At 46.3% G+C, this 25,931-nt stretch overlaps 1 protein-coding gene across 50 annotated transcripts in view; it reads right to left on the bottom strand.

The window, feature by feature from the left end:
* The window catches only part of LOC100404408 (uncharacterized), an 83,258-nt gene that overhangs the window by 20,545 nt on the left and 36,782 nt on the right, over positions 1-25,931 (bottom strand). For 46 of the 50 annotated variants that reach the window (XM_078350078.1, XM_078350101.1, XM_078350106.1 and 43 more), the window contains 26 exons: positions 25,850-25,917; positions 25,016-25,043; positions 24,435-24,502; positions 23,643-23,670; positions 23,066-23,133; positions 22,233-22,260; positions 21,653-21,720; positions 20,816-20,843; positions 20,239-20,306; positions 19,448-19,475; positions 18,864-18,931; positions 18,031-18,058; positions 17,451-17,518; positions 16,658-16,685; positions 16,079-16,146; positions 11,076-11,103; positions 10,495-10,562; positions 9,702-9,729; positions 9,121-9,188; positions 8,327-8,354; positions 7,746-7,813; positions 6,952-6,979; positions 6,371-6,438; positions 4,954-5,021; positions 4,471-4,646; positions 607-653 (listed from right to left, as the gene is read on the bottom strand). In XM_078350078.1, the coding sequence (XP_078206204.1) occupies positions 4,989-5,021; positions 6,371-6,438; positions 6,952-6,979; positions 7,746-7,813; positions 8,327-8,354; positions 9,121-9,188; positions 9,702-9,729; positions 10,495-10,562; positions 11,076-11,103; positions 16,079-16,146; positions 16,658-16,685; positions 17,451-17,518; positions 18,031-18,058; positions 18,864-18,931; positions 19,448-19,475; positions 20,239-20,306; positions 20,816-20,843; positions 21,653-21,720; positions 22,233-22,260; positions 23,066-23,133; positions 23,643-23,670; positions 24,435-24,502; positions 25,016-25,043; positions 25,850-25,917 (1,157 nt within the window). In that variant the 3' untranslated portion in view covers positions 607-653; positions 4,471-4,646; positions 4,954-4,988. Of the gene's footprint in view, positions 1-606; positions 654-4,470; positions 4,647-4,953; positions 5,022-6,370; positions 6,439-6,951; positions 6,980-7,745; positions 7,814-8,326; positions 8,355-9,120; positions 9,189-9,701; positions 9,730-10,494; positions 10,563-11,075; positions 11,104-13,868; positions 13,897-14,661; positions 14,730-15,242; positions 15,271-16,078; positions 16,147-16,657; positions 16,686-17,450; positions 17,519-18,030; positions 18,059-18,863; positions 18,932-19,447; positions 19,476-20,238; positions 20,307-20,815; positions 20,844-21,652; positions 21,721-22,232; positions 22,261-23,065; positions 23,134-23,642; positions 23,671-24,434; positions 24,503-25,015; positions 25,044-25,849; positions 25,918-25,931 lie in introns of all 50 variants that reach the window. The other 4 variants (XM_078350069.1, XM_078350117.1, XM_078350116.1 and 1 more) reach the window with 4 other exon arrangements.

Below are 25,931 nucleotides of genomic sequence, written 5' to 3'. Positions count from 1 at the left end.
TCAGTCTCTTGATGACTTCAGGAAACTAGTTGTAAGACAATGGTTGAGTCTTACAAAGGCCAACAATCCAACATGCTAGAATAGAGGACACCTGTGGAAAAGACAAGACCTTTTCCCACAGAATTTATCTAGAAGTTGATTTACATTGGCAAATACACAATGCCTAAATGAAAGAGGAAAACTGGTGTTGAGGAAAATTCCTCTGCGTTACAGTTGATAATGAACGCTGTCATCTAAAAACATTCTAAAATATCATGTATCCGATGGGAAGACACTCCCATTGAATTCCAACCCCAAAAAGAGAGTTGGACATGTCAGACATAATGTGCCTTCTCAGATTATCACAATTAACAGAAGGAAAGAAATCAGAAAAGAAACAATTCTTTTTTCATTTCGTTTTCTTTTGAAGTTTAGGTTCCAGGATGCATGTGCAGGACTGTGCAGGTTTATTACACAGGTAAACATGTGCTATGGTGCTTTGCTGCATCTATCAACTCATCACCCAGGTTTAAGCTCTGCATCCATTAGCTATTTATCCTGATGCTCTCCCTCCCCAATCCCCACCTGACAGGGCATTCTTTAGAGGACAGAAAAAGGGGTTCTTACCTCACCATCATCCTGAGAAGTGATGCTCCTGCAATCCTCAGAAGGAACTGGAGAGAGACAGAGTAAAAGTCAGTACCCTGGTGGCTGGAGACTGTGAGTAACTCAAGGAGCTTTGCTGGGTGTGGCATATGGAGTGTGGGACTGAAGATTCTGAGACCATCTCAGAGAAACAATTATGTACCGTGAGGGAGTCTCACCAGATATCTTTCATCTTAGACAATGCCAAGACCTAATAATACTCTTGCATTCCCAATTCCCAAAAGATATTAACCAATCAAAAAGCAAGGCTTAGATGTTTGCTGTGACATAGGCAGGAAAAACTGGTCTCCTGGGAAAAGTAATCATTAAATACCAGAGCAAAAAACGATGGTTACAAAAGCAGCCCACAAAGCCCATGGACACACATCCTCTCATCTCTATCTTATTGAAATACAACAGAAATAAGTCAGACCTCTACAGCTATTTTTTGGGGGGGGTTCTGGCTTCATAGCCCCTTTCCTAGGTTCCAAAGCAATGGGTGTAACCCAACTGCTCCCAGAAATACTCCTAGGGTATCATTTTTGTTTTTGTTTGTTTGAGACAGAGTCTTGCTCACCAGGTACCGGGCTGGAGTGCAGTGGTGGGATCTTGGCTGACTGCAACATCTGCCTCCTGGTTTCAAGCAATTCTCCTGCCTCAGCCTCCTGAGTAGGTGGGACTACAGGCACACACCACCATGCCCAGCTAATTTTTGTAGTTTTAGTAGAGACAGAGTTTCACCATGTTGCCCAGGATGGTCTTGATCTCTTGACCTCGTGATCCGCCCACCTCAGCCTCCCAAAGTGCTGGGATTAATGGCCTGAGCCACTGCACCCGGCCTAGGGTATCATTTTCTACCTGCAGAAATTGTCCTATTGCAGCTTCCCTCATGGATGGTGCCAACTGGCCAATCTTTAGAGACACAAATCTCAGCAAGAAGTTATTTGAGAGAGTGACTCACCCACTCTCCTATTCCAGGTGAGGCCACACTGGATTACATGAGATCACTCTGAGCTTTCCTCCGTGTTCTCAGACTCTCTATAGGCTCTGTGGAGCCAGAGGTCTTCAACAAAACATTGCTTACACTTTCCAGCCTTCAAGTAAGAAAGAGAAGCTGAAGGAAACACCTTCCCATTTTTCCTTCCACTGGCCCATTATCGGTCTCACCTCCAATCTCATAACACTGAGATCCCAACTTACAATTAGACCCTGGGCCAGGCTCACAGCAGACATGCAAAACAGCATTCTGCGGGGAAGGAAATGCTCTCTGATGTACAGCTGCTGGGCCATCGCATGGTGGCTGTTGTGATGAGATTTTGAATATTTCATTGTATATATTTGTTTATTTAAGTATAAAGAGGTATATACATGACTGAGAAGCACACTAAATGGGACAGCTCCAGAGATCCAGACATGAGGAAGACCCGACTCCCCTCTCCTGGTGTTTTTTGCAGAATCGTTTGCTGCTCAGATCCTACCACACATTTACGGTTACTTCCTGGGCATATGCACAAGGGCCCGTCACTGTATGGGGCTGAGGATATGACAGTGAGGACAACATCCAGGTCTAGAGGGATTCCAACAGGGATATGCTTGCACCCAGTGGAAGAGCGTGGCCCTGCACACCCTGTCCAGACTAGATCAGAGCAGCAGGAGCAGGGGGGTGGGGGCATCTCACTGTCCTCAGGAGCTCACCCTCATCTCCAGAGACCTTGACTCAGAAGCTGGGCAGGCTCCAGGATGAGTGTGTGGCTCAACAGGCTGGACAGTCTGAGAAGAAAACCTTTCCACACCTGCACTGGATCCCAGCCCAGGGGTGACCTAGAGCTCATCCCAGGGGTGTGTTCATTGAAACATCCATGGAGCCTAAAGTGTCCATCCCAGGACTGAGCTCTGGGGTAAGGACAAATGAAGACACAGTCACTGCCCTGCGAGTAAATACCCATAGCCAGGGTTCCTCTATTCACCTGTGGGAAGACTCAGACTTTGAGGCAGAAGATTTTAAACCATCTCCAAAATAAGTGGAAACTGAGATGTTATGGATTGCACAGAAGAGTTGCAAGAATGACCTGGAGGCCGGGGTCAGTCCCCAGCCCTTTGCTGAGATCACCCTGCACTGGAAGTCATGTCCCTCCCCACCTACCCTGCTACTTTGGAGTGCTGCAGCTGCCCAGGCCAAAAGCTGGAAGACTCGGTCCAGTTGAAAAGCATTTCTTGGCCAGAAGACCCTTGGCCAACAGGGTCTACTGAAGAATCATTCCTCAGGAGATTTCCAGAAGAGGTGAAAAATAAAAACTTCTCTGTTTCAGCCCCAGGAAGATCAGGCCTGGGACCTCTCTGTGTCTGGTCTGACCCTGAGGTCCATTCCTACTGACTCGTGTCCTGTCTGCTCTGTGTAAGAAAAATGGAAACCTGATTCCTGTTCTGCCCCTCTCCGCAATGACACTCTGCTGGTATCATTGCCATCATTGCACAAAAAGATGGAGAAGACGTGGGTCAGGAAGGAAGCTCTTTTCTCAAGGTATTTAGGGTGATGTTCACACAAAGCTTTCGACAGAGAGGAAGGCCAAGTCCTACTCACTCCTCCCCAGAAGGGGTCTCATATCCTACCTGGGCCCTGGTGATGACACTGAACTAATGCCCCTAACATTGCAACCTTGACATTCTCTTTTAACAATGTCCCTAATGTCCTGTTTCCTCTCTGATCCTCTAAATCATGTTCCCCTTCAGGTCTAGCATGAGGCTCTCCCTTGCTCTCTCCCATGAAGCCCACTAAGCAGGTGTCAATGAATTCAGAGAACCTCAATGTTGGTAATACTAATATTTTCCTTGACTTACACAACAGCACCCCCGAAGCACCAATGGGAAGCTTCGTCTAGAGATTAAAGATGTCAAGAACAATCTGGTCACGAGAACATCACTTCTGGGGTGAATAAGTGACATTGCAAAACAAAACAGTTTCATTCCTTTGTTCCATTGGAAAAATACTGACACATACAAGACAATCAAATTTTACTGAAAAGCAAGGCATCTCCTCAGAATAAACGCTCCAAAAAAACCCTCAAACCATCATGTGGTCTACTTGACATTGATCATGACTTAAAGCAGCTACCTTGGCTCTCGGTGTGAAGGTTTTCAGAAGAAAACAAAAATCTATTTTAACAGTAGCATCAATAGGGCATGATGGAGATTCTACTGTCTAGAGCTGAGTTCTTCATGGAGACATCTGTTTCTCACAGCATGCCCCAGATCCTCACACCTATCAGAAACCTGAAGCTAGAAAGGTTCTCCAGACAAAAGCAAGCAAGAAAATCCCCCCTGACTTATCACCTAGATTTGTCATTACGAAGAAAGTGATATTAGAATATGCACAATGTTAGAGAAGGGAACAACACACATTGTGGGGGAAGTAAACGGGAGAGCCTCAAAATATAGAGCTAATGTATGCAGGGCTTAATAACTACGTGATGGGTTGACAGCTGCAGCAAACCATGCCACACTTCTATCTATGTTACAAAGCTGCATGTCCTGCACATGTATCCGAAAAATTAAAATCAAATTTAAATTATAAAAGAAATTGCCAGAAAAGGTAAATCCAGAGAAACATAATGTAGCTTAGCGGCTGCTTTGGACCAGGGCTGTGGGCCTTGGGGAAAAAAAAGTGACTACTAATGGCTATAGGGTTTCTCTGAGGGAAAATGAAAAGGTTCGAAACTTGGATGTGACAATGGCTGCACAAGCCGGTAAATATACTAAAAACCCTAAATAACAAAATTTAAATAAGTGAATAGTTTTGCATGTCGACTGCATGACAATAAAGTGATTTAAAAAATAAATAATACTTACTGAGGTAATTTGGGGCTGTCTAAATGTCCTGGTACAAGGGAAAACCACACAAACAATCGTAAGCATCATGTCATGCTGGGTGCTGTTGCTGCAGGACTTTTCACATGGTGACATTAGAAACCTGGTCCCCAAATGAAGCATATCACTGGTCCCCAAATGAAGCATAGAAGATACTTCTGAAAGAAACAGTGGGGTGATTTGGAAATTTAGCAAGTGGCCATGTCAGCTGGAAAATACCAAATAATTTTTCAAGAAGAATAAGTTCCCCCTAAGAAAGATACCCACGACAAGATTGTAAGTTATGCCATTTTTGACAGACATCGTCAATCAGGCCTCAGTTGGTCAGAACATCCACTGACTGGTCACTAGACTCCACGATAACTGAGGTCTGATTCACAATGGCAGTCAAAAAGGATATTCACTTGATATTCCAGAGGACCCAGAAATAAAAATTTCTCTTTGAGACAAAGAAATGCATCTTACCTCATCACGGGGTAGCTCATCATCCTCAATAACTTCTAATATGAGGTCCTGTGGGACCTCAACGGGACCTAAGAGAACACAGAGTGACAGTCAGTGCATTGGTGCTGCTCAGGAATCTCACAAGGAGCTTTGGGAAATGTGGACTGGGCTGGAGGGTATGGAGCTGGGTGTTTGACAAGCATGGACCCAGCTGCTGTTGGGCCATTCTCCTTGGTGCTGTAGGAAGAAGAAGAGGGGCAGAAAGAAATGAAAGAACCTGGCTTCCTAGCCAGGGCAACCTCATCAACCTGAAATCGTCATATTTGAAGAACCGGTTAATAAAGAAATAGAGTATACTAGAGAAACAGAAAGTAGATTAGGGCTGCCTAGGACCAGGGGCATGGGGAATTGAAGAGAACAGAGGAGTCACTGCTAAGCGGGTTTTCTGATATAAAAAAAAGCTTCTAAAATTAGACTCTAACAATGGTTGCACAACCCTACAAATAGAGTATAAACACGGAATCACCTACTTTAAATAAGTGAATTTGTTTGCATATGCACTATGTCTTGGTAACTGTTTAAAATAAAAAAAAATACGTATGGCGGTGATACAGGGATGCAGGCTTCTCCTGCAATAAGAGAAAAAGAAACACCATAAGGATTACATCATGCTGGGTCTTGCTGGCACAGGTCTGGTATTCACTTGGTGATGTTAGAAAACAAGATGGCAGGCTGGGCGCAGTGGTTCATGCATGTAATCCAGCATGTGGGGAGGATGAGGCAGGCAGATCATGAGGGCAAGAGGTTGAGGCCATCCTGGCCAACATGGTGAAGCCCTGTCTATACTAAAAACTTCAAAAAACCTGGCATGGTGAAACGCCATCTCTACTACAAACTACAAGAAACCCGGCATGGTGGTTGCAAGAACCTTCAGTCCCAGCTACTAGGGAGGCTGAGGCAGGAGAATGGCTTGAATGCAGTAGGAGGACGCTGCAGTGCTCTAAGATCACACCACTGCACTGTAGCCTGGTGACAGAGAGACTCTGTCTCTAAAACAAAACTAAACTAAGCAAAGAACCAGATGTCAAACAGTGATGAAGTCACAGGCCCCAAATAGAGCACAGGGGATGCTTGCAGAAAATGCAGTGGGTTTGGAATAAGTAGCAAGTATCTATGCTGGCTGAAAAATACAAAATTACTTTCCAAGGAGAAAATGTGACTACTGAGAAAGATGCACAAAACCAGATTCTAAGTTATGCCATCTTTTGATTGACATCGTCAATCAGGCCTCAGTTGGTGAGAAACTCCACTGACTGGTCGCTGGACTCCATGATAACTGAGGTCCGATTCACAATGGCAGTCAAAAAGGATATTCACTTGATATTCCAGAGGACCCAGAAAGAAAAATTTCTCTTCGAGACAAAGAAATGCATCTTACCTCATCACGGGGTAGCTCACCATCCTCAATGTCTTCTAGTATGAGGTCCTGCCGGAACTCAACGGGACCTAAGAGAACACAGAGTGACACTCAGTGCATTGGTGCTGCTCAGGAATCTCATCAGGAGCTTTGGGAAATGTGGACCAGGCTGGAGGGTATGGAGCGGGGCGTTTGACAAGCACGGACCCAGCTGCTGCTGGACCATTCTCCTGGGTGCTGAAGGAAGGAAAAGGAGAGGGGCAGAAAGAAATGAAAGAGCCTGGCTTCCTAGCCAGGGCAACCTCATCAACGTGAAATCGTCATTTGAAGAACTGGTTAATACAGCAAGAAAGTGTACTACAGAAACAGGAAGTAAATTAGGGCTGCCTAGAACCTGGGGCGTGGGGGGTTGGGGAGAACAGAGGAGTCACTACTAAGCGGGTTTTCTGAAAGGGAAAAACAGCTTCTAAAATTAGACTCTAACAATGGTTGCACAACCCTATAAATAGAGTAAAAACACAAAATCACCTATTTTAAATGAGTGAATATGTTTGCATATGCACTAGGTCTGGGTTACTATTTAAAAGAAAAAGAATACGTACGGCGGTGATAGTGGGACGCAGGCTTCTCCTGCAATAAGAAAAAAAGAAACACCATGAGGATTACATCATGCTAAGTACCATTGGCACAGGTCTCGTATTCATTTGGTGAGGTTGGAAAACCAGATGGCAGGCTGGGGGCGGTGGTTCACCCATGTAATCCAGCATGTGGGGATGCTGAGGCAGGCAGATCATGAGGGCAAGAGGTAGAGGCCATCCTGGCCAACATGGAGAAACGCCTTCTGTAATAAAAACTACAAAAAACCCGGCATGGTGGTGGCGAGAAACTTCAGTCCCAGCTATTTGGGAGGCTGAGGCAGGAGAATTGCTTGAATGCAGTAGGAGGACGCTGCAGTGATCTGAGATCACAACACTGCACTGTAGCCTGGTGACAGAGAGACTCTGTCTTAAAAACAAAACTAAACTAAACAAAAAGCCAGATGTCCAACAGTGTTGAAGTCACAGGCCCCAGATGGAGCACAGGGGGCGCTTGCAGAAAATGCAGTAGCTTTGGAATACTTGGCAGGTATCTATGCTGGCTTAAAAATACGAAATTGTATTTCAAGAAGAAAACGTTGCAACTGAGAAATATGCCCAAAACCAAATTGTTAGCTATGCCATCTTTTGATTGACATCATCAATCAGGCCTCAGTTGGTGAGAAACTCCACTGACTGGTCGCTGGACTCCACGACAACTGAGATCAGATTCACAATGGCAGTCAAAAAGGATATTCACTTGATATTCCAGAGGCCACAGAAAGAAGAATTTCTCTTCGAGACAAAGAAATGCATCTTACCTCATCACGGGGTAGCTCACCATCCTCAATGTCTTCTAGTATGAGGTCCTGCCGGAACTCAACGGGACCTAAGAGAACACAGAGTGACAGTCAGTGCATTGGTGCTGCTCAGGAATCTCATCAGGAGCTTTGGGAAATGTGGACCAGGCTGGAGGGTATGGAGCGGGGCGTTTGACAAGCACGGACCCAGCTGCTGCTGGACCATTCTCCTTGTTGCTGAAGGAAGGAAAAGGAGAGGGGCAGAAAGAAATGAAAGAGCCTGGCTTCCTAGCCAGGGCAACCTCATCAACGTGAAATCGTCATTTGAAGAACTGGTTAATACAGCAAGAAAGTGTACTACAGAAACAGGAAGTAAATTAGGGCTGCCTAGAACCTGGGGCGTGGGGGGTTGGGGAGAACAGAGGAGTCACTACTAAGCGGGTTTTCTGAAAGGGAAAAACAGCTTCTAAAATTAGACTCTAACAATGGTTGCACAACCCTATAAATAGAGTAAAAACACAAAATCACCTATTTTAAATGAGTGAATATGTTTGCATATGCACTAGGTCTGGGTTACTATTTAAAAGAAAAAGAATACGTACGGCGGTGATAGTGGGACGCAGGCTTCTCCTGCAATAAGAAAAAAAGAAACACCATGAGGATTACATCATGCTAAGTACCATTGGCACAGGTCTCATATTCATTTGGTGAGGTTGGAAAACCAGATGGCAGGCTGGGGGCGGTGGTTCACGCATGTAATCCAGCATGTGGGGATGCTGAGGCAGGCAGATCATGAGGGCAAGAGGTAGAGGCCATCCTGGCCAACATGGAGAAACGCCTTCTGTAATAAAAACTACAAAAAACCCGGCATGGTGGTGGCGAGAAACTTCAGTCCCAGCTATTCGGGAGGCTGAGGCAGGAGAATTGCTTGAATGCAGTAGGAGGACGCTGCAGTGATCTGAGATCACAACACTGCACTGTAGCCTGGTGACAGAGAGACTCTGTCTTAAAAACAAAACTAAACTAAACAAAAAGCCAGATGTCCAACAGTGTTGAAGTCACAGGCCCCAGATGGAGCACAGGGGGCGCTTGCAGAAAATGCAGTAGCTTTGGAATACTTGGCAGGTATCTATGCTGGCTTAAAAATACGAAATTGTATTTCAAGAAGAAAACGTTGCAACTGAGAAATATGCCCAAAACCAAATTGTTAGCTATGCCATCTTTTGATTGACATCATCAATCAGGCCTCAGTTGGTGAGAAACTCCACTGACTGGTCGCTAGACTCCACGACAACTGAGATCAGATTCACAATGGCAGTCAAAAAGGATATTCACTTGATATTCCAGAGGACCCAGAAAGAAAAATTTCTCTTCGAGACAAAGAAATGCATCTTACCTCATCACGGGGTAGCTCACCATCCTCAATGTCTTCTAGTATGAGGTCCTGCCGGAACTCAACGGGACCTAAGAGAACACAGAGTGACACTCAGTGCATTGGTGCTGCTCAGGAATCTCATCAGGAGCTTTGGGAAATGTGGACCAGGCTGGAGGGTATGGAGCGGGGCGTTTGACAAGCACGGACCCAGCTGCTGCTGGACCATTCTCCTTGTTGCTGAAGGAAGGAAAAGGAGAGGGGCAGAAAGAAATGAAAGAGCCTGGCTTCCTAGCCAGGGCAAACTCATCAACGTGAAATCATCATTTGAAGAACCGGTTAATACAGCAAGAAAGTGTACTACAGAAACAGGAAGTAAATTAGGGCTGCCAAGAACCTGGGGTGTGGGGGGTGGGAGAGAAAGGAGGAGTCACTACTAAGCGGGTTTTCTGAAAGAAAAAAACAGCTTCTACAATTAGACTCTAACAATGGTTGCACAACCCTATAAATAGAGTAAAAACATGAAATCACCTATTTTAAATGAGTGAATTTGGTTGCATATGCACTACGTCTGGGTAACTATTTAAAAGAAAAAGAATACGTACGGCGGTGATTGTGGGACGCAGGCTTCTCCTGCAATAAGAAAAAAAGAAACACCATGAGGATTACATCATGCTAAGTACCGTTGGCACAGGTCTCGTATTCACTTGGTGAGGTTAGAAAACCAGATGGCAGGCTGGGCGCGGTGGTTCACGCATGTAATCCAGCATGTGGGGACGCTGAGGCAGGCAGATCATGAGGGCAAGAGGTACAGGCCATCCTTGCCAACATGGAGAAACGCCGTCTGTACTAAAAACTACAAAAAACCCGGCGTGGTGGTGGCGAGAAATTCAGTCCGAGCTACTTGGGAGGCTGAGGCAGGAGAATTGCTTGAATGCAGTAGGAGGACGCTGCAGTGATCTGAGATCAAAACACTGCACCCTAGCCTGGTGACAGAGAGACTCTGTCTCAAAAACAAAACTAAACTAAGCGAAAAGCCAGATGTCCAACAGTTTTGAAGTCACAGGCCCCAGATGGAGCACAGTGGACACTTGCAGAAAATGCAGTGGCTTTGGAATACTTAGCAGGTATCTATGCTGGCTGAAAAATACGAAATGGTATCTCAAGGAGAAAACGTTGCAACTGAGAAATATGCCCCAAACCAAATTGTTAGCTATGCCATCTTTTGATTGACATTGTCAATCAGGCCTCAGTTGGTGAGAAACTCCACTGACTGGTCGCTGGACTCCACGATACCTGAGGTCCGATTCACAATGGCAGTCAAAAAGGATATTCACTTGATATACCAGAGGCCACAGAAAGAAAAATTTCTCTTCGAGACAAAAGAATGCATCTTACCTCGTCACGGGGTAGCTCATCATCCTCAATGTCTTCTAGTATGAGGTCCTCCGGGACCTCAATGGGACCTAAGAGAACACAGAGTGACAGTCAGTGCATTGGTGCTGCTCAGGAATCTCACCAGGAGCTTTGGGAAATGTGGACCAGGCTGGAGGGTATGGAGCTGGGCGTTTGAAAAGCACGGACCCAGCTGCTGCTGGACCATTCTCCTGGGTGCTGAAGGAAGGAAAAGGAGAGGGGCAGAAAGAAATGAAAGAGCCTGGCTTCCTAGCCAGGGCAACCTCATCAACGTGAAATCGTCATTTGAAGAACCGGTTAATACAGCAAGAAAGTGTACTACAGAAACAGGAAGTAAATTAGGGCTGCCAAGAACCTGGGGCGTGGGGGGTGGGAGAGAAAGAAGGAGTCACTACTAAGCGGGTTTTCTGAAAGAAAAAAACAGCTTCTACAATTAGACTCTAACAATGGTTGCACAACCCTATAAATAGAGTAAAAACACGAAATCACCTATTTTAAATGAGTGAATTTGGTTGCATATGCACTATGTCTGGGTAACTATTTAAAAGAAAAAGAATACATACGGCGGTGATTGTGGGACGCAGGCTTCTCCTGCAATAAGAAAAAAAGAAACACCATGAGGATTACATCATGCTAAGTACCGTTGGCACAGGTCTCGTATTCACTTGGTGAGGTTAGAAAACCAGATGGCAGGCTGGGTGCGGTGGTTCACGCATGTAATCCAGCATGTGGGGACGCTGAGGCAGGCAGATCATGAGGGCAAGAGGTAGAGGCCATCCTGGCCAACATGGTGAAACGCCGTCTGTACTAAAAACTACAAAAAACCCGGCGTGGTGGTGGCAAGAAACTTCAGTCCGAGCTACTCGGGAGGCTGAGGCAGGAGAATTGCTTGAATGCAGTAGGAGGACGCTGCAGTAATCTGAGATCACAACACTGCACTGTAGCCTGGTGACAGAGAGACTCTGTCTCAAAAACAAAACTAAACTAAGTGAAAAGCCAGATGTCCAACAGTGTTGAAGTCACAGGCCCCAGGTGGAGCACAGGGGGCACTTGCAGAAAATGCAGTGGCTTTGGAATACTTGGCAGGTATCTATGCTGGCTGAAAAATACGAAATTGTATCTCAAGAAGAAAACGTTGCAACTGAGAAATATGCCCCAAACCATATTGTTAGCTATGCCATCTTTTGATTGACGTCGTCAATCAGGCCTCAGTTGGTGAGAAACTCCACTGACTGGTTGCTGGACTCCACGACACCTGAGGTCCGATTCACAATGGCAGTCAAAAAGGATATTCACTTGATATACCAGAGGCCACAGAAAGAAAAATTTCTCTTCGAGACAGAAGAATGCATCTTACCTCGTCACGGGGTAGCTCATCATCCTCAATGTCTTCTAGTATGAGGTCCTGCGGGACCTCAACGGGACCTAAGAGAACACAGAGTAACAGTCAGTGCATTGGTGCTGCTCAGGAATCTCACCAGGAGCTTTGGGAAATGTGGACCGGGCTGGAGGATATGGAGCTGGGCGTTTGAAAAGCACAGACCCAGCTGCTGCTGGACCATTCTCCTGGGTGCTGAAGGAAGGAAAAGGAGAGGGGCAGAAAGAAATGAAAGAGCCTGGCTTCCTAGCCAGGGCAACCTCATCAACGTGAAATCGTCATTTGAAGAACCGGTTAATACAGAAAGGCAGTGTACTACAGAAACAGGAAGTAGATTAGGGCTGCCTAAATCCAGGGGCGTGAGGGGTTGGGGAGAACAGAAGAGTCACTACTAAGTGGGTTTTCTGAGGGGGAAAAACAGCTTCTAAAATTGCACTCTAACAATGGTTGCACAACCCTATAAATAGAGTAAAAATACGGAATCACCTACTTTAAATAAGTGAATTTGTTTGCATATGCACTATGTCTCGGTAACTGTTTAAAAGAAAAAGAATACGTACGGTGGTGACACCAAGCGGCGGGCTTCTCCTGCAATAAGAAAAAAAGAAACACCATGAGGATGACATCATGCTGGGTCCCGCTGGCATAGGTCTAATGTTCACTTGGTGACGTTAGATAACCAGATGGCAGGCTGGGCGCAGTGGTTTATGCATGTAATCCAGCATGTGGTGAGGCTGAGGCGAGCAGATCATGAGGGCAAGAGGTTGAGGCCATCCTGGCCAACATGGTGAAACCCTGTCTCTACTAAAAACTTCAAAAAACCAGGCATGCCCAAACGCCATCTCTACTACAAACTACAAGAAACCCAGCATGGTGGTGTCCAGAACCTTCAGTCCCAGCTACTCGGGAGGCTTAGGCAGGAGAATTGCTTGAATGCAGTAAGAGGATGCTGCAGTTATCTGAGATCACAACACTGCACTGTAGCCTGGAGACAGAAAGACTCTGTCTCAAAAACAAAACTAAACTAAGCAAAAAGCCAGATGTCCAACAGTGTTGAAGTCACAGGCCCCAGATGGAGCACAGGGGGCGCTTGCAGAAAATGCAGTGGCTTTGGAATGCTTAGCAGGTATCTATGCTGGCTGAAAAATACAAAATTGTATTTCAAGGAGAAAACGTTGCAACTGAGAAATATGCCCCAAACCAAATTGTTAGCTATGCCATCTTTTGATTGACATCGTCAATCAGGCCTCAGTTGGTGAGAAACTCCACTGACTGGTCGCTGGACTCCACGACACCTGAGGTCCGATTCACAATGGCAGTCAAAAAGGATATTCACTTGACATTCCAGAGACCCCAGAAAGAAAAATTTATCTTCGAGACTAAGAAATGCATCTTACCTCATCACGGGGTAGCTCATCATCCTCAATGTCTTCTAGTATGAGGTCCTGCGGGACCTCAACGGGACCTAAGAGAACACAGAGTGACAGTCAGTGCATTGGTGCTGCTGAGGAATCTCACCAGGAGCTTTCGGAAATGTGGACCGGGCTGGAGGGTATGGAGCTGGGTGTTTGACAAGCACGGACCCAGCTGCTGCTGGACCATTCTCCTTGTTGCTGAAGGAAGGAAAAGGAGAGGGGTAGAAAGAAATGAAAAAGCCTGGCGTCCTAGCCAGGGCAACCTCATCAACGTGAAATCGTCATTTGAAGAACCGGTTAATACAGCAAGAAAGTGTACTACAGAAACAGGAAGTAAATTAGGGCTGCCTAGAACCAGGGGCATGGGGGAAGGGGGAGAACAGAGGAGTCACTACTAAGTGGGTTTTCTGAAAGGGAAAAACAGCTTCTAAAATTAGACTCTAACAATGGTTGCACAACCCTATAAATAGAGTAAAAACATGAAATCACCTATTTTAAATGCGTGAATTTGTTTGCATATGCACTACGTCTGGGTAACTATTTAAAAGAAAAAGAATACGTACGGCGATGATAGTGGGACGCAGGCTTCTCCTGCAATAAGAAAAAAAGAAACACCATGAGGATTACATCATGCTAAGTATCATTGGCACAGGTCTCATATTCACTTGGTGAGGTTAGAAAACCAGATGGCAGGCTGGGCGCGGTGGTTCACGCATGTAATCCAGCATGTGGGGACACTGAGGCAGGCAGATCATAAGGGCAAGATGTAGAGGCCATCCTGGCCAACATGGTGAAATGCCATCTGTACAGAAAACTACAAAAAACCCGGCGTGGTGGTGGTGATAAACTTCAGTCCGAGCTACTCGGGAGGCTGAGGGAGGAGAATTGCTTGAATGCAGTAGGAGGACGCTGCAGTGATCTGAGATCACAACACTGCACCCTAGCCTGGTGACAGAGAGACTCTGTCTCAAAAGAGAACCAAAATAAGCAAAAAGCCAGATGTCCAACAGTGTTGAAGTCACAGGCCCCAGATGGAGCACAGGGGGCACTTGCAGGAAATGCAGTGGCTTTGGAATACTTAGCCGGTATCTAAGCTGCCTGAAAAATACAAAATTGTATTTCAAGGAGAAAACGTTGCAACTGAGAAATATGCCCCAAACCAAATTGTTAGCTATGCCATCTTTTGATTGACATCGTCAATCAGGCCTCAGTTGGTGAGAAACTCCACTTGCTGGTAGCTGGACTCCACGACACCTGAGGTCCGATTCACAATGGCAGTCTAAAAGGATATTCACTTGATATTCCAGAGGCCCCAGAAAGAAAAATTTATCTTCGAGACAGAAGAATGCATCTTACCTCATCACGGGGTAGCTCATCATCCTCAATGTCTTCTAGTATGAGGTCCTGCGGGACCTCAACGGGACCTAAGAGAACACAGAGTGACAGTCAGTGCATTGGTGCTGCTCAGGAATCTCACCAGGAGCTTTGGGAAATGTGGACCGGGCTGGAGGGTATGGAGCGGGGCGTTTGACAAGCACATACCCAGCTGCTGCTGGACCATTCTCCTTGTTGCTGAAGGAAGGAAAAGGAGAGGGGCAGAAAGAAATGAAAGAGCCTGGCTTCCTAGCCAGGGCAACCTCATCAACGTGAAATCGTCATTTGAAGAACCGGTTAATACAGAAAGGCAGTGTACTACAGAAACAGGAAGTAGATGAGGGCTGCCTAGGACCAGGGGCGTGGGGGGTGGGGGAGAACAGAGGAGTCACTACTAAGCAGGTTTTCTGACAGGGAAAAACAGCTTCTAAAATTAGACTCTAACAATGATTGCACAACCCTATAAATAGAGTAAAAATACGGAATCACCTACTTTAAATAAGTGAATTTGTTTGCATACGCACTACGTCTCGGTAACTGTTTAAAAGAAAAAGAATACGTACGGTGCTGACACCAAGCGGCGGGCTTCTCCTGCAATAAGAGAAAAAGAAACACCATGAGGACGACATCATGCTGGGTCCCGCTGGCACAGGTCTAATATTCACTTGGTGACGTTACATAACCTGACGGCAGGCTGGGCGCGGGGGTTCATGCATGTAATCCAGCATGTGGCGAGGCTGAGGCGGCAGATCATGAGGGCAAGAGATTGAGGCCATCCTGGCCAACATGGTGAAACCCTGTCTGTACTAAAAAGTTCAAAAAACCCAGCATGGCCAAATGCCATCTCTACTACAAGCTACAAGAAACCCAGCATGGTGGTGGTGAGAACATTCAGTCCCAGCTACTCGGGAGGCTGAGGAAGGAGAATTGCTTGAATGCAGTAAGAGGACGCTGCAGTAATCTGAGATCACAACACTGCACCCTCGCCTGGTGACAGAGAGACTCTGTCTCAAAAACAGAACTAAACTAAGCAAAAAGCCAGATGTCCAACAGTGTTGAAGTCACAGGCCCCAGATGGAGCACAGGGGGCGCTTGCAGGAAATGCAGTGGCTTTGGAATACTTAGCCGGTATCTAAGCTGGATGTAAAATACAAAATTGTATTTCAAGGAGAAAACGTTGCAACTGAGAAATATGCCCCAAACCAAATTGTTAGCTATGCCATCTTTTGATTGACATCATCAATCAGGCCTCAGTTGGTGAGAAACTCCACTTGCTGGTAGCTGGACTCCACGACACCTGAGGTCCGATTCACAATGGCAGTCTAAAAGGATATTCACTTGATATTCCAGAGGCCCCAGAAAGAAAAATTTCTCTTCAAGACAAAGAAATTCATCTTACCTCGTCACGAGGTAGCTCATCATCCTCAATGTCTTCTAGTATGAGGTCCTGCGGGACCTCAACAGTACCTAAGAGAACACAGAGTGACAGTCAGTGCATTGGTGCTGCTCAGGAATCTCATCAGGAGCTTTGGGAAATGTGGACCGGGCTGGAGGCTATGGAGCGGGGCGTTTGACAAGCACGGACCCAGCTGCTGCTGGACCATTCTCCTGGGTGCTGAAGGAAGGAAAAGGAGAGGGGCAGAAAGAAATGAAAGAGCCTGGCTTCCTAGCCAGGGCAACCTCATCAACGTGAAATCGTCATTTGAAGAACCGGTTAATACAGAAAGGCAGTGTACTACAGAAACAGGAAGTAGATTAGGGCTGCCTAGGACCAGGGGTGTGGGGGGTTGGGGAGAACAGAGGAGTCACTACTAAGCGGGTTTTCTGAGGGGGAAAAACAGCTTCTAAAATTAGACTAACAATGGTTGCACAACCCTATAAATAGAGTAAAAACACGGAATCACCTACTTTAAATAAGTGAATTTGTTTGCATACGCACTACGTCTCGGTAACTGTTTAAAAGAAAAAGAATACGTACGGCGGTGACACCAAGCGGCGGGCTTCTCCTGCAATAAGAGAAAAAGAAACACCATGAGGATGACATCATGCTGGGTCCCGCTGGCACAGGTCTAATATTCACTTGGTGATGTTAGATAACCAGATGGCAGGCTGGGCGCAGTGGTTTATGCATGTAATCCAGCATGTGGTGAGGCTGAGGCGGGCAGATCATGAGGGCAAGAGGTTGAGGTCATCCTGGCCAACATGGTGAAACCCTGTCTGTACTAAACACTTCAAAAATTCCCGCGTGGTGGTGGTGAGAAATTTCAGTCCCAGCTATTCGAGAGGCTGAAGCAGAAGAATTGCTTGAATGCAGTAGGAGGATGCTGCAGTGATCTGAGATCACACCTCTGCACTGCAGCCTGGAGACAGAGAGACTCTGTCTCAAAAACAAAACTAAACTAAGCAAAAAACCAGATGTCAAACAGTGTTGAAGTTACAGGCCCCAAATGGAGCACAGTGGGCACTTGCAGAAAATGCAGTGGGTTTGGAATACTTAGCAGGTATCTATGCTGGCTGAAAAATACAAAATTATTTTTCAAGGAGAAAATGTGGCTACTGAGAAATATGCACAAGACCAGATTCTAAGTTATGCCATCTTTTGACTGACATCGTCAATCAGGCCTCATTGGTGAGAAACTCCACTGACTGGTTGGTAGATTCCATGACACCTGAGGTCCGATTCACAATGGCAGTCAAAAAGGATATTCACTTGTTATTCCAGAGGCCCCAGAAATAAAAATTTCTCTTCGAGACAAAGAAATGCATCTTACCACATCACGGGGTAGCTCATCATCCTCAATGTCTTCTAATATGAGGTCCTGTGGGACCTCAACGGGACCTAAGAGAACACAGAGTGACAGTCAGTGCATTGGTGCTGCTCAGGAATCTCACCAGGGGCTTTGGGAAATGTGGACCGGGCTGGAGGGTATGGAGCTTGGCATTGACAAGCACAAACACAGCTGCTGCAGAACCATTCTCCTGGGTGCTGAAGGAAGGAAAAGGAGAGGGGCAGAAAGAAATGAAAGAGCCTGGCTGCCTAGCCAGGGCAACCTCATAAATGTGAGATCGTCATTTGAAGAACCGGTTAATACAGAAAGGCAGTGTACTACAGAAACAGGAAGTAGATTAGGGCTGCCTAACACCAGGGGCGTGGGGAGTTGGGGGGAACTGAGGAGTCACTACTAAGCCGGTTTTCTGAGGGGGAAAAACAGCTTCTAAAATTAGACTCTAACAATGGTTGCACAACCCTATAAATAGAGTAAAAACACGGAATCACCTACTTTAAATAAGTGAATTTGTTTGCATACGCACTACGTCTCGGTAACTGTTTAAAAGAAAAAGAATACGTACGGCGGTGACACCAAGCGGCGGGCTTCTCCTGCAATAAGAGAAAAAGAAACACCATGAGGATGACATCATGCTGGGTCCCGCTGGCATAGGTCTAATCTTCACTTGGTGATGTTAGATAACCAGATGGCAGGCTGGGCGCGGTGGTTCACGCATGTAATCCAGGATGTGGTGAGGCTGAGGTGGGCAGATCATGAGGGCAAGAGGTTGAGGCCATCCTGACCAACATGGTGAAACCCTGTCTGTACTAAAAACTTCAAAAAATCCGGCATGGTGAAACGCCATCTCTACTACACACTACAAAAAACCTGGCATGGTGGTGGTGAAAACCTTCAGTCGCAGCTACTCAGGAGGCTGAGGCAGGAGAATTGCTTAATGCAGTAGGAGGACGCTGCAGTGCTCTGAGATCACACCACTGCACTGTAGCCTGGTGACAGAGAGACTCTGTCTCAAAAACAAAACTAAACTAAGCAAAAAACCAAATGTCAAACAGTGATGAAGTCACAGGCCCCAAATAGGGCACGGGATGCTTGCAGAAAATGCAGTGGGTTTGGAATACTTAGCAGGTATCTATGCTGGCTGAAAAGTACAAAATTATTTTTCAAGGAGAAAATGTGGCTACTCAGAAATATGCACAGACCAGATTCTAAGTTATGCCATCTTTTGACTGACATCATCATTCAGGCCTCAGTTGGTCAGAATCTTTACTGACTGGTCACTAGAGTTCATGAAGACTGAAGTCTGATTCACAATGGCAGTCAAAAAGGATATTCACTTGATATTCCAGAGGCCCCAGAAATAAATATTTCTCTTCGAGACAAAGAAATGCATCTTACCACATCACGGGGTAGCTCATGGTCTTCCATGTCTTGCAAAATGAGGTCCTCTGGGACCTGAACAGCACCTAAGACAACACAGGGTGACGGTCAGTGCATTGGTGCTTCTCAGGAATCTCACAAGGAGCTTTGGGAAATGTGGACCGGGCTAGAATGTATGGAGCTGGGCGATGAGAAGCAGGGACCCAGCTGCTGCTGGACCATTCTCCTTGGTGCTGAGGGAAGGAAAATGAGAGGGGCAGAAAGAAATGAAAGAGCCTTGGCTTCCTAGCTAGGGCAACCTCATCAACGTGAAATCCTCATTTGAAGAATCGGTTAATACAGAAAGGCAGTGTACTATAGAAACAGAAAGTAGATTAGGGCTGCCTAGAACCAGGGGTGTGGGGGGGGTTGGGGGAAACAGAGGAGTCACTACTAAGGGGGTTTTCTGATTGGAAACCAAGAGCTTCTAAAATTAGATTCTAACAATGGTTGCACAACCCGGTAAATAGAGTGAAAACACTGAATCACCTAATTTAAATGGGTGAATTAGTTTGCATATCAACTACGTCTCGGTAACTGTTTAAAAGGAAAAGAGTACATACAGTGGCGATACTGGGCTGCAGGCTTCTCCTGCAATAAGAGAAAAACACCATGAGGATTATATCATGCTGGGTCCCGTTGGCACAGGTCTTGTATTCACTTGGTGACATTAGTAAACCAGATGGCAGACAGGGCACGGTGGCTCATGCATGTAATCCCAGCACCTTGGGAGGCTGAGGCGGGCAGATCATGAGGGCAAGAGATTGAGACCATCCTGGCCAGCATGGTGAAACCCCGTCTCTACTAAAAACTACAAGAAACCCGGCATGGTGGTGGCGAGAACCTTCAGTCCCAGCTACTCGGGAGGCTGAGGCAGGAGAATTGCTTGAATGCAGTAGGAGGACGCTGCAGTGATCTGAGATCACACCACTGCACTGTAGCCTGGTGGCAGAGAGACTCTGTCTCAAAAACAAAACTAAACTAAACAAAAAAACCAGATGTCTAACAGTGATGAAGTCACAGGCTCCAATGGAGAACAGGGGATGCTTGCAGAAAATGCAGTGGGTTTGGAATACTTAGCCAATATCTATGCTAGCTGAAAAATACGAAATTGTATTTCAAGAAGAAAACGTTGCAACTGAGAAATATGCCCCAAACCAAATTTTTAGCTATGTCATCTTTTGATTGGCATCGTCAATCAGGCCTCAGTTGGTGAGAAACTTCACTGACTGGTCGCTGGACTCCACGACACCTGAGGTCCGATTCACAATGGCAGTCTAAAAGGATATTCACTTGATATTCCAGAGGCCCCAGAAAGAAAAATTTCTCTTCGAGACTAAGAAATGCATCTTACCTCGTCACGGGGTAGCTCATCATCCTCAATGTCTTCTAGTATGAGGTCCTGCGGGACCTCAACGGGACCTAAGAGAACACAGAGTGACAGTCAGTGCATTGGTGCAGCTCAGCAATCTCATCATGAGCTTTAGGAAATGTGGACCAGGCTGGAGGGTATGGAGCAGGGTGTTTGACAAGCACTGACACAGCTGCTGCTGGACCATTCTCCTGGGTGCTGAAGGAAGGAAAAGGAGAGGGGCAGAAAGAAATGAAAGAGCCTGGCTTCCTAGCCAGGGTAACCTCATCAACGTGAAATCGTCATTTGAAGAACGGGTTAATACAGAAAGGCAGTGTACTACAGAAACAGGAAGTAGATTAGGGCTGCCTAGGACCAGGGGCGTGGGGGGTTGGGGAGAACAGAGGAGTCACTACTAAGCGGGTTTTCTGAGGGGGAAAAACAGCTTCTAAAATTAGACTCTAACAATGGTTGCACAACCCTATAAATAGAGTAAAAACACGGAATCACCTACTTTAAGTGAATTTGTTTGCATACGCACTACGTCTCGGTAACTGTTTAAAAGAAAAAGAATACGTACGGCGGTGACACCAAGCGGCGGGCTTCTCCTGAAATAAGAGAAAAAGAAACACCATGAGGATGACATCATGCTGGGTCCTGCTGGCACAGGTCTAATATTCACTTGGTGACGTTAGATAACCAGATGGCAGGCTGGGCGCGGTGGTTCACACATGTAATCCAGCATGTGGCGAGGCTGAGCCAGGCATATCATGAGGGCAAGAGTTTGAGGCCATCCTGGCCAACATGGTGAAACCCTGTCTGTACTAAAAACTTCAAAAAACCCGGCATGGCCAAACGCCATCTCTACTAGAAACTACAAGAAACCTGGCATCGTGGTGGCCAGAACCTTCAGTCCCAGCTACTCGGGAGGCTGAGGCAGGAGAATTGCTTGAATGCAGTAGGAGGACGCTGCAGTGATCTGAGATCACAACACTGCACTGTAGCCTGGAGACAGAGAGACTCTGTCTCAAAAGCAAAACTAAACTAAGCAAAAAGCCAGATGTCCAACAGTGTTGAAGTCACAGGCCCCAGATGGAGCACAGGGGGCGCTTGCAGAAAATGCAGTGGCTTTGGAATGCTTAGCAGGTATCTATGCTGGCTGAAAAATACAAAATGGTATTTCAAGGAGAAAACGTTGCAACTGAGAAATATGCCCCAAACCAAATTGTTATCTATGCCATCTTTTGATTGACATCGTCAATCAGGCCTCAGTTGGTGAGAAACTCCACTGACTTGTCGCTGGACTCCACGATACCTGAGGTCCGATTCACAATGGCAGTCAAAAAGGATATTCACTTGATATTCCAGAGGCCCCAGAAAGAAAAATTTCTCTTGGAGACAAAGAAATGCATCTTACCTCGTCACGAGGTAGCTCATCATCCTCAATGTCTTCTAGTATGAGTTTCTGCGGGACCTCAACGGGACCTAAGAGAACACAGAGTGACAGTCAGTGCATTGGTGCTGCTGAGGAATCTCACCAGGAGCTTTGGGAAATGTGGACCGGGCTGGAGGGTATGGAGCGGGGCGTTTGACAAGCACGGACCCAGCTGCTGCTGGACCATTCTCCTGGGTCCTGAAGGAATGAAAAGGAGAGGGGCAGAAAGAAATGAAAGAGCCTGGCTTTCTAGCCAGAGCAACCTCATCAACGTGAAATCGTCATTTGAAGAACCGGTTAATACAGAAAGGCAGTGTACTACAGAAACAGGAAGTAGATTAGGGCTGCCTAGGACCAGGGGCGTGGGGGGTTGGGGAGAACAGAGGAGTCACTACTAAGTGGGTTTTCTGAGGGGGAAAACAGCTTCTAAAATTAGACTCTAACAATGGTCGCACAACCCTATAAATAGAGTATAAGCACGGAATCACCTACTTTAAATAAGTGAATTTGTTTGCATACACACTACGTCTCGGTAACTGTTTAAAAGAAAAAGAATACGTACGGCGGTGACACCAAGCGGCGGGCTTCTCCTGCAATAAGAGAAAAAGAAACACCATGAGGATGACATCATGCTGGGTCCCGCCGGCACAGGTCTAATATTCACTTGGTGATGTTAGATAACCAGATGGCAGGCTGGGCGCAGTGTTTCTCGCATGTAATCCAGCATGTGGCGAGGCTGAGCCGGGCAGATCATGAGGGCAAGAGGTTGAGGCCATCCTGGCCAACATGGTGAAACCTTGTCTGTACTAAAAACTTCAAAAACCCGGCATGGCCAAACGCCATCTCTACTACAAACTACAAGAAACCCGGCATCGTGGTGTCCAGAACCTTCAGTCTCAGCTACTCGGGAGGCTGAGGCAGGAGAATTTCTTGAATGCAGTAGGACGTTTCAGTGATCTGAGATCACAACACTGCACTGTAGCCTGGAGACAGAGAGACTCTGTCTCAAAAACAAAACTAAACTAAGCAAAAAGCCAGATGTCCAACAGTGTTGAAGTCACAGGCCCCAGATGGAGCACAGGAGGCGCTTGCAGGAAATGCAGTGGCTTTGGAATACTTAGCAGGTATCTATGCCTGCTGAAAAATACGAAATTGTATTTCAAGGAGAAAACATTGCAACTGAGAAATATGCCCCAAACCAAATTGTTAGCTATGCCATCTTTTGATTGACATTGTCAATCAGGCCTCAGTTGGTGAGAAACTCCACTGACTGGTCGCTGGACTCCACGACACCTGAGGTCTGATTCACAATGGCAGTCTAAAAGGATATTCACTTGATATTCCAGAGGCCCCAGAAAGAAAAATTTCTCTTCAAGACAAAGAAATGCATCTTACCTCGACACGGGGTAGCTCATCATCCTCAATGTCTTCTAGTATGAGGTCCTGCGGGACCTCAACGGGACCTAAGAGAACACAGAGTGACAGTGCATTGGTGCTGCTCAGGAATCTCACTAGGATCTTTGGGAAATGTGGACCGGGCTGGAGGGTATGGAGCGGGGCATTTGACAAGCACGGACCCAGCTGCTGCTGGACCATTCTCCTGGGTGCTGAAGGAAGGAAAAGGAGAGGGGCAGAAAGAAATGAAAGAGCCTGGCTTCCTAGCCAGGACAACCTCATCAACGTGAAATCGTCATTTGAAGAACCAGTTAATACAGCAAGAAAGTGTACTACAGAAACAGGAAGTAGATTAGGGCTGCCTAGGACCAGGGGCGTGGGGGGTTGGGGAGAACAGAGGAGTCACTACTAAGCAGGTTTTCTGAGGGGGAAAAACAGCTTCTAAAATTAGACTCTAACAATGGTTGCACAACCCTATAAATAGAGTAAAAACACGGAATCACCTACTTTAAATAAGTGAATTTGTTTGCATACACACTATGTCTCGGTAACTGTTTAAAAGAAAAAGAATACGTACGGCGGTGACACCAAGTGGCGGGCTTCTCCTGCAATAAGAGAAAAAGAAACACCATGGGGATGACATCATGCTGGGTCCCGCTGGAACAGGTCTAATATTCACTTGGTGACGTTAGATAACCAGATGGCAGGCTGGGCGTGATGGTTCATGCATGTAATCCAGCATGTGGCGAGGCTGAGGCGGGCAGATCATGAGGGCAAGAGGTTGAGGCCATCCTGGCCAACATGGTGAAACCCTGTCTGTACTAAAAACTTCAAAAAATCCGGCGTGGTGGTGGCGAGAAACTTCAGTCCCAGCTTTCGAGAGGCTGAAGCTGGAGAATTGCATGAATGCAGGAAGAGGATGCTGCAGCGATCTGAGATCACACCACTGCACTGTAGCCTGGAGACCGAGAGACTCTGTCTCAAAAGCAAAACTAAACTAAACAAAAAACCAGATGTCAAACAGTGATGAAGTCACAGGCCCCAAATGGTGCATAGGGGGTGCTTGCAGAAAATGCAGTGGCTTTGGAATACTTAGCAGGTATCTATGCTGGCTGAAAAATACAAAATTATTTTTCAAGGAGAAAATGTGGCTACTGAGAAATATGCACAAGACCAGATTCTAAGTTATGCCATCTTTTGACTGACTTCGTCAATCAGGCCTCATTGGTGAGAAACTCCACTGACTCGTTGCTAGACTCCATGACACCTGAGGTCCGATTCACAATGGCAGTCAAAAAGGATGTTCACCTGATATTTCAGAGTCCCCAGAAAGAAAAATTTCTCTTGGAGACAAAGAAATGCATCTTACCACATCACGGGGTAGCTCATCATCCTCAATGTCTTCTAATATGAGGTCCTGTGGGACCTCAACGGGACCTAAGAGAACACAGAGTGACAGTCAGTGCATTGGTGCTGCTCAGGAATCTCACCAGGAGCTTTGGGAAATGTGGACCGGGCTGGAGGCTATGGAGCGGGGCGTTTGAAAAGCACGGACCCAGCTGCTGCTGGACCATTCTCCTGGGTGCTGAAGGAAGGAAAAGGAGAGGGGCAGAAAGAAATGAAAGAGCCTGGCTTCCTAGCCAGGGCAACCTCATCAATGTGAGATCGTCATTTGAAGAACCGGTTAATACAGAAAGGCAGTGTACCACAGAAACAGGAAGTAGATTAGGGCTGCCTAGGACCAGGGGCATGGGCGGTTGTGGAAAACAGAGGAGTCACTACTAAGCGGGTTTTCTGAGGGGGAAAAACAGCTTCTAAAATTTGACTCTAACAATGGTTGCACAACCCTATAAATAGAGTAAAAACACGGAATCACCTACTTTAAATAAGTGAATTTGTTTGCATACGCACTACGTCTCGGTAACTGTTTAAAAGAAAAAGAATACGTACGGCGGTGACACCAAGCGGTGGGCTTCTCCTGCAATAAGAGAAAAAGAAACACCATGAGGATGACATCATGCTGGGTCCCGCTGGCACAGGTCTAATGTTCACTTGGTGACGTTAGATAACCAGATGGCAGGCTGGGCGCGGTGGTTCACGCATGTAATCCAGCATGTGACAAGGCTGAGGCGGGCAGATCATGAGGGCAAGAGGTTGAGGGCATCCTGGCCAACATGGTGAAACCCTGTCTGTACTAAAAACTTCAAAAAATCCGGCATGGTGAAACGCCATCTCTACTACAAACTACAAAAAACCTGGCATGGTGGTTGCGAGAACCTTCAGTCCCAGCTACTCGGGAGGCTGAGGCAGGAGAATTGCTTAATGCAGTAGGAGGATGCTGCAGTGATCTGAGATCACACCGCTGCACTGTAGCCTGGTGACAGAGAGACTCTGTCTCAAAAACAAAACTAAACTAAGCAAAAAACCAAATGTCAAACAGTGATGAAGTCACAGGCCCCAAATAGAGCACGGGATGCTTGCAGAAAATGCAGTGGGTTTGGAATACTTAGCAGGTATCTATGCTGGCTGAAAAGTACAAAATTATTTTTCAAGGAGAAAATGTGGCTACTGAGAAATATGCACAAGACCAGATTCTAAGTTATGCCATCTTTTGACTGACATCGTCAATCAGGCCTCAGTTGGTCAGAATCTCCACTGACTGGTCACTAGAGTTTATGACGACTGAGGTCTGATTCACAATGGCAGTCAAAAAGGATATTCACTTGATATTCCAGAGGCCCCAGAAATAAATATTTCTCTTCGAGACAAAGAAATGCATCTTACCACATCACGGGGTAGCTCATGGTCTTCCATGTCTTGCAAAATGAGGTCCTCTGAGACCTGAACACCACCTAAGGCAACACAG

The sequence above is a fragment of the Callithrix jacchus genome, chromosome 15, assembly GCF_049354715.1.
Source record: "Callithrix jacchus isolate 240 chromosome 15, calJac240_pri, whole genome shotgun sequence".
Classification (NCBI taxonomy): domain Eukaryota; kingdom Metazoa; phylum Chordata; class Mammalia; order Primates; family Cebidae; genus Callithrix; species Callithrix jacchus.
This window is presented reverse-complemented; position numbering and strand designations above follow the sequence as displayed.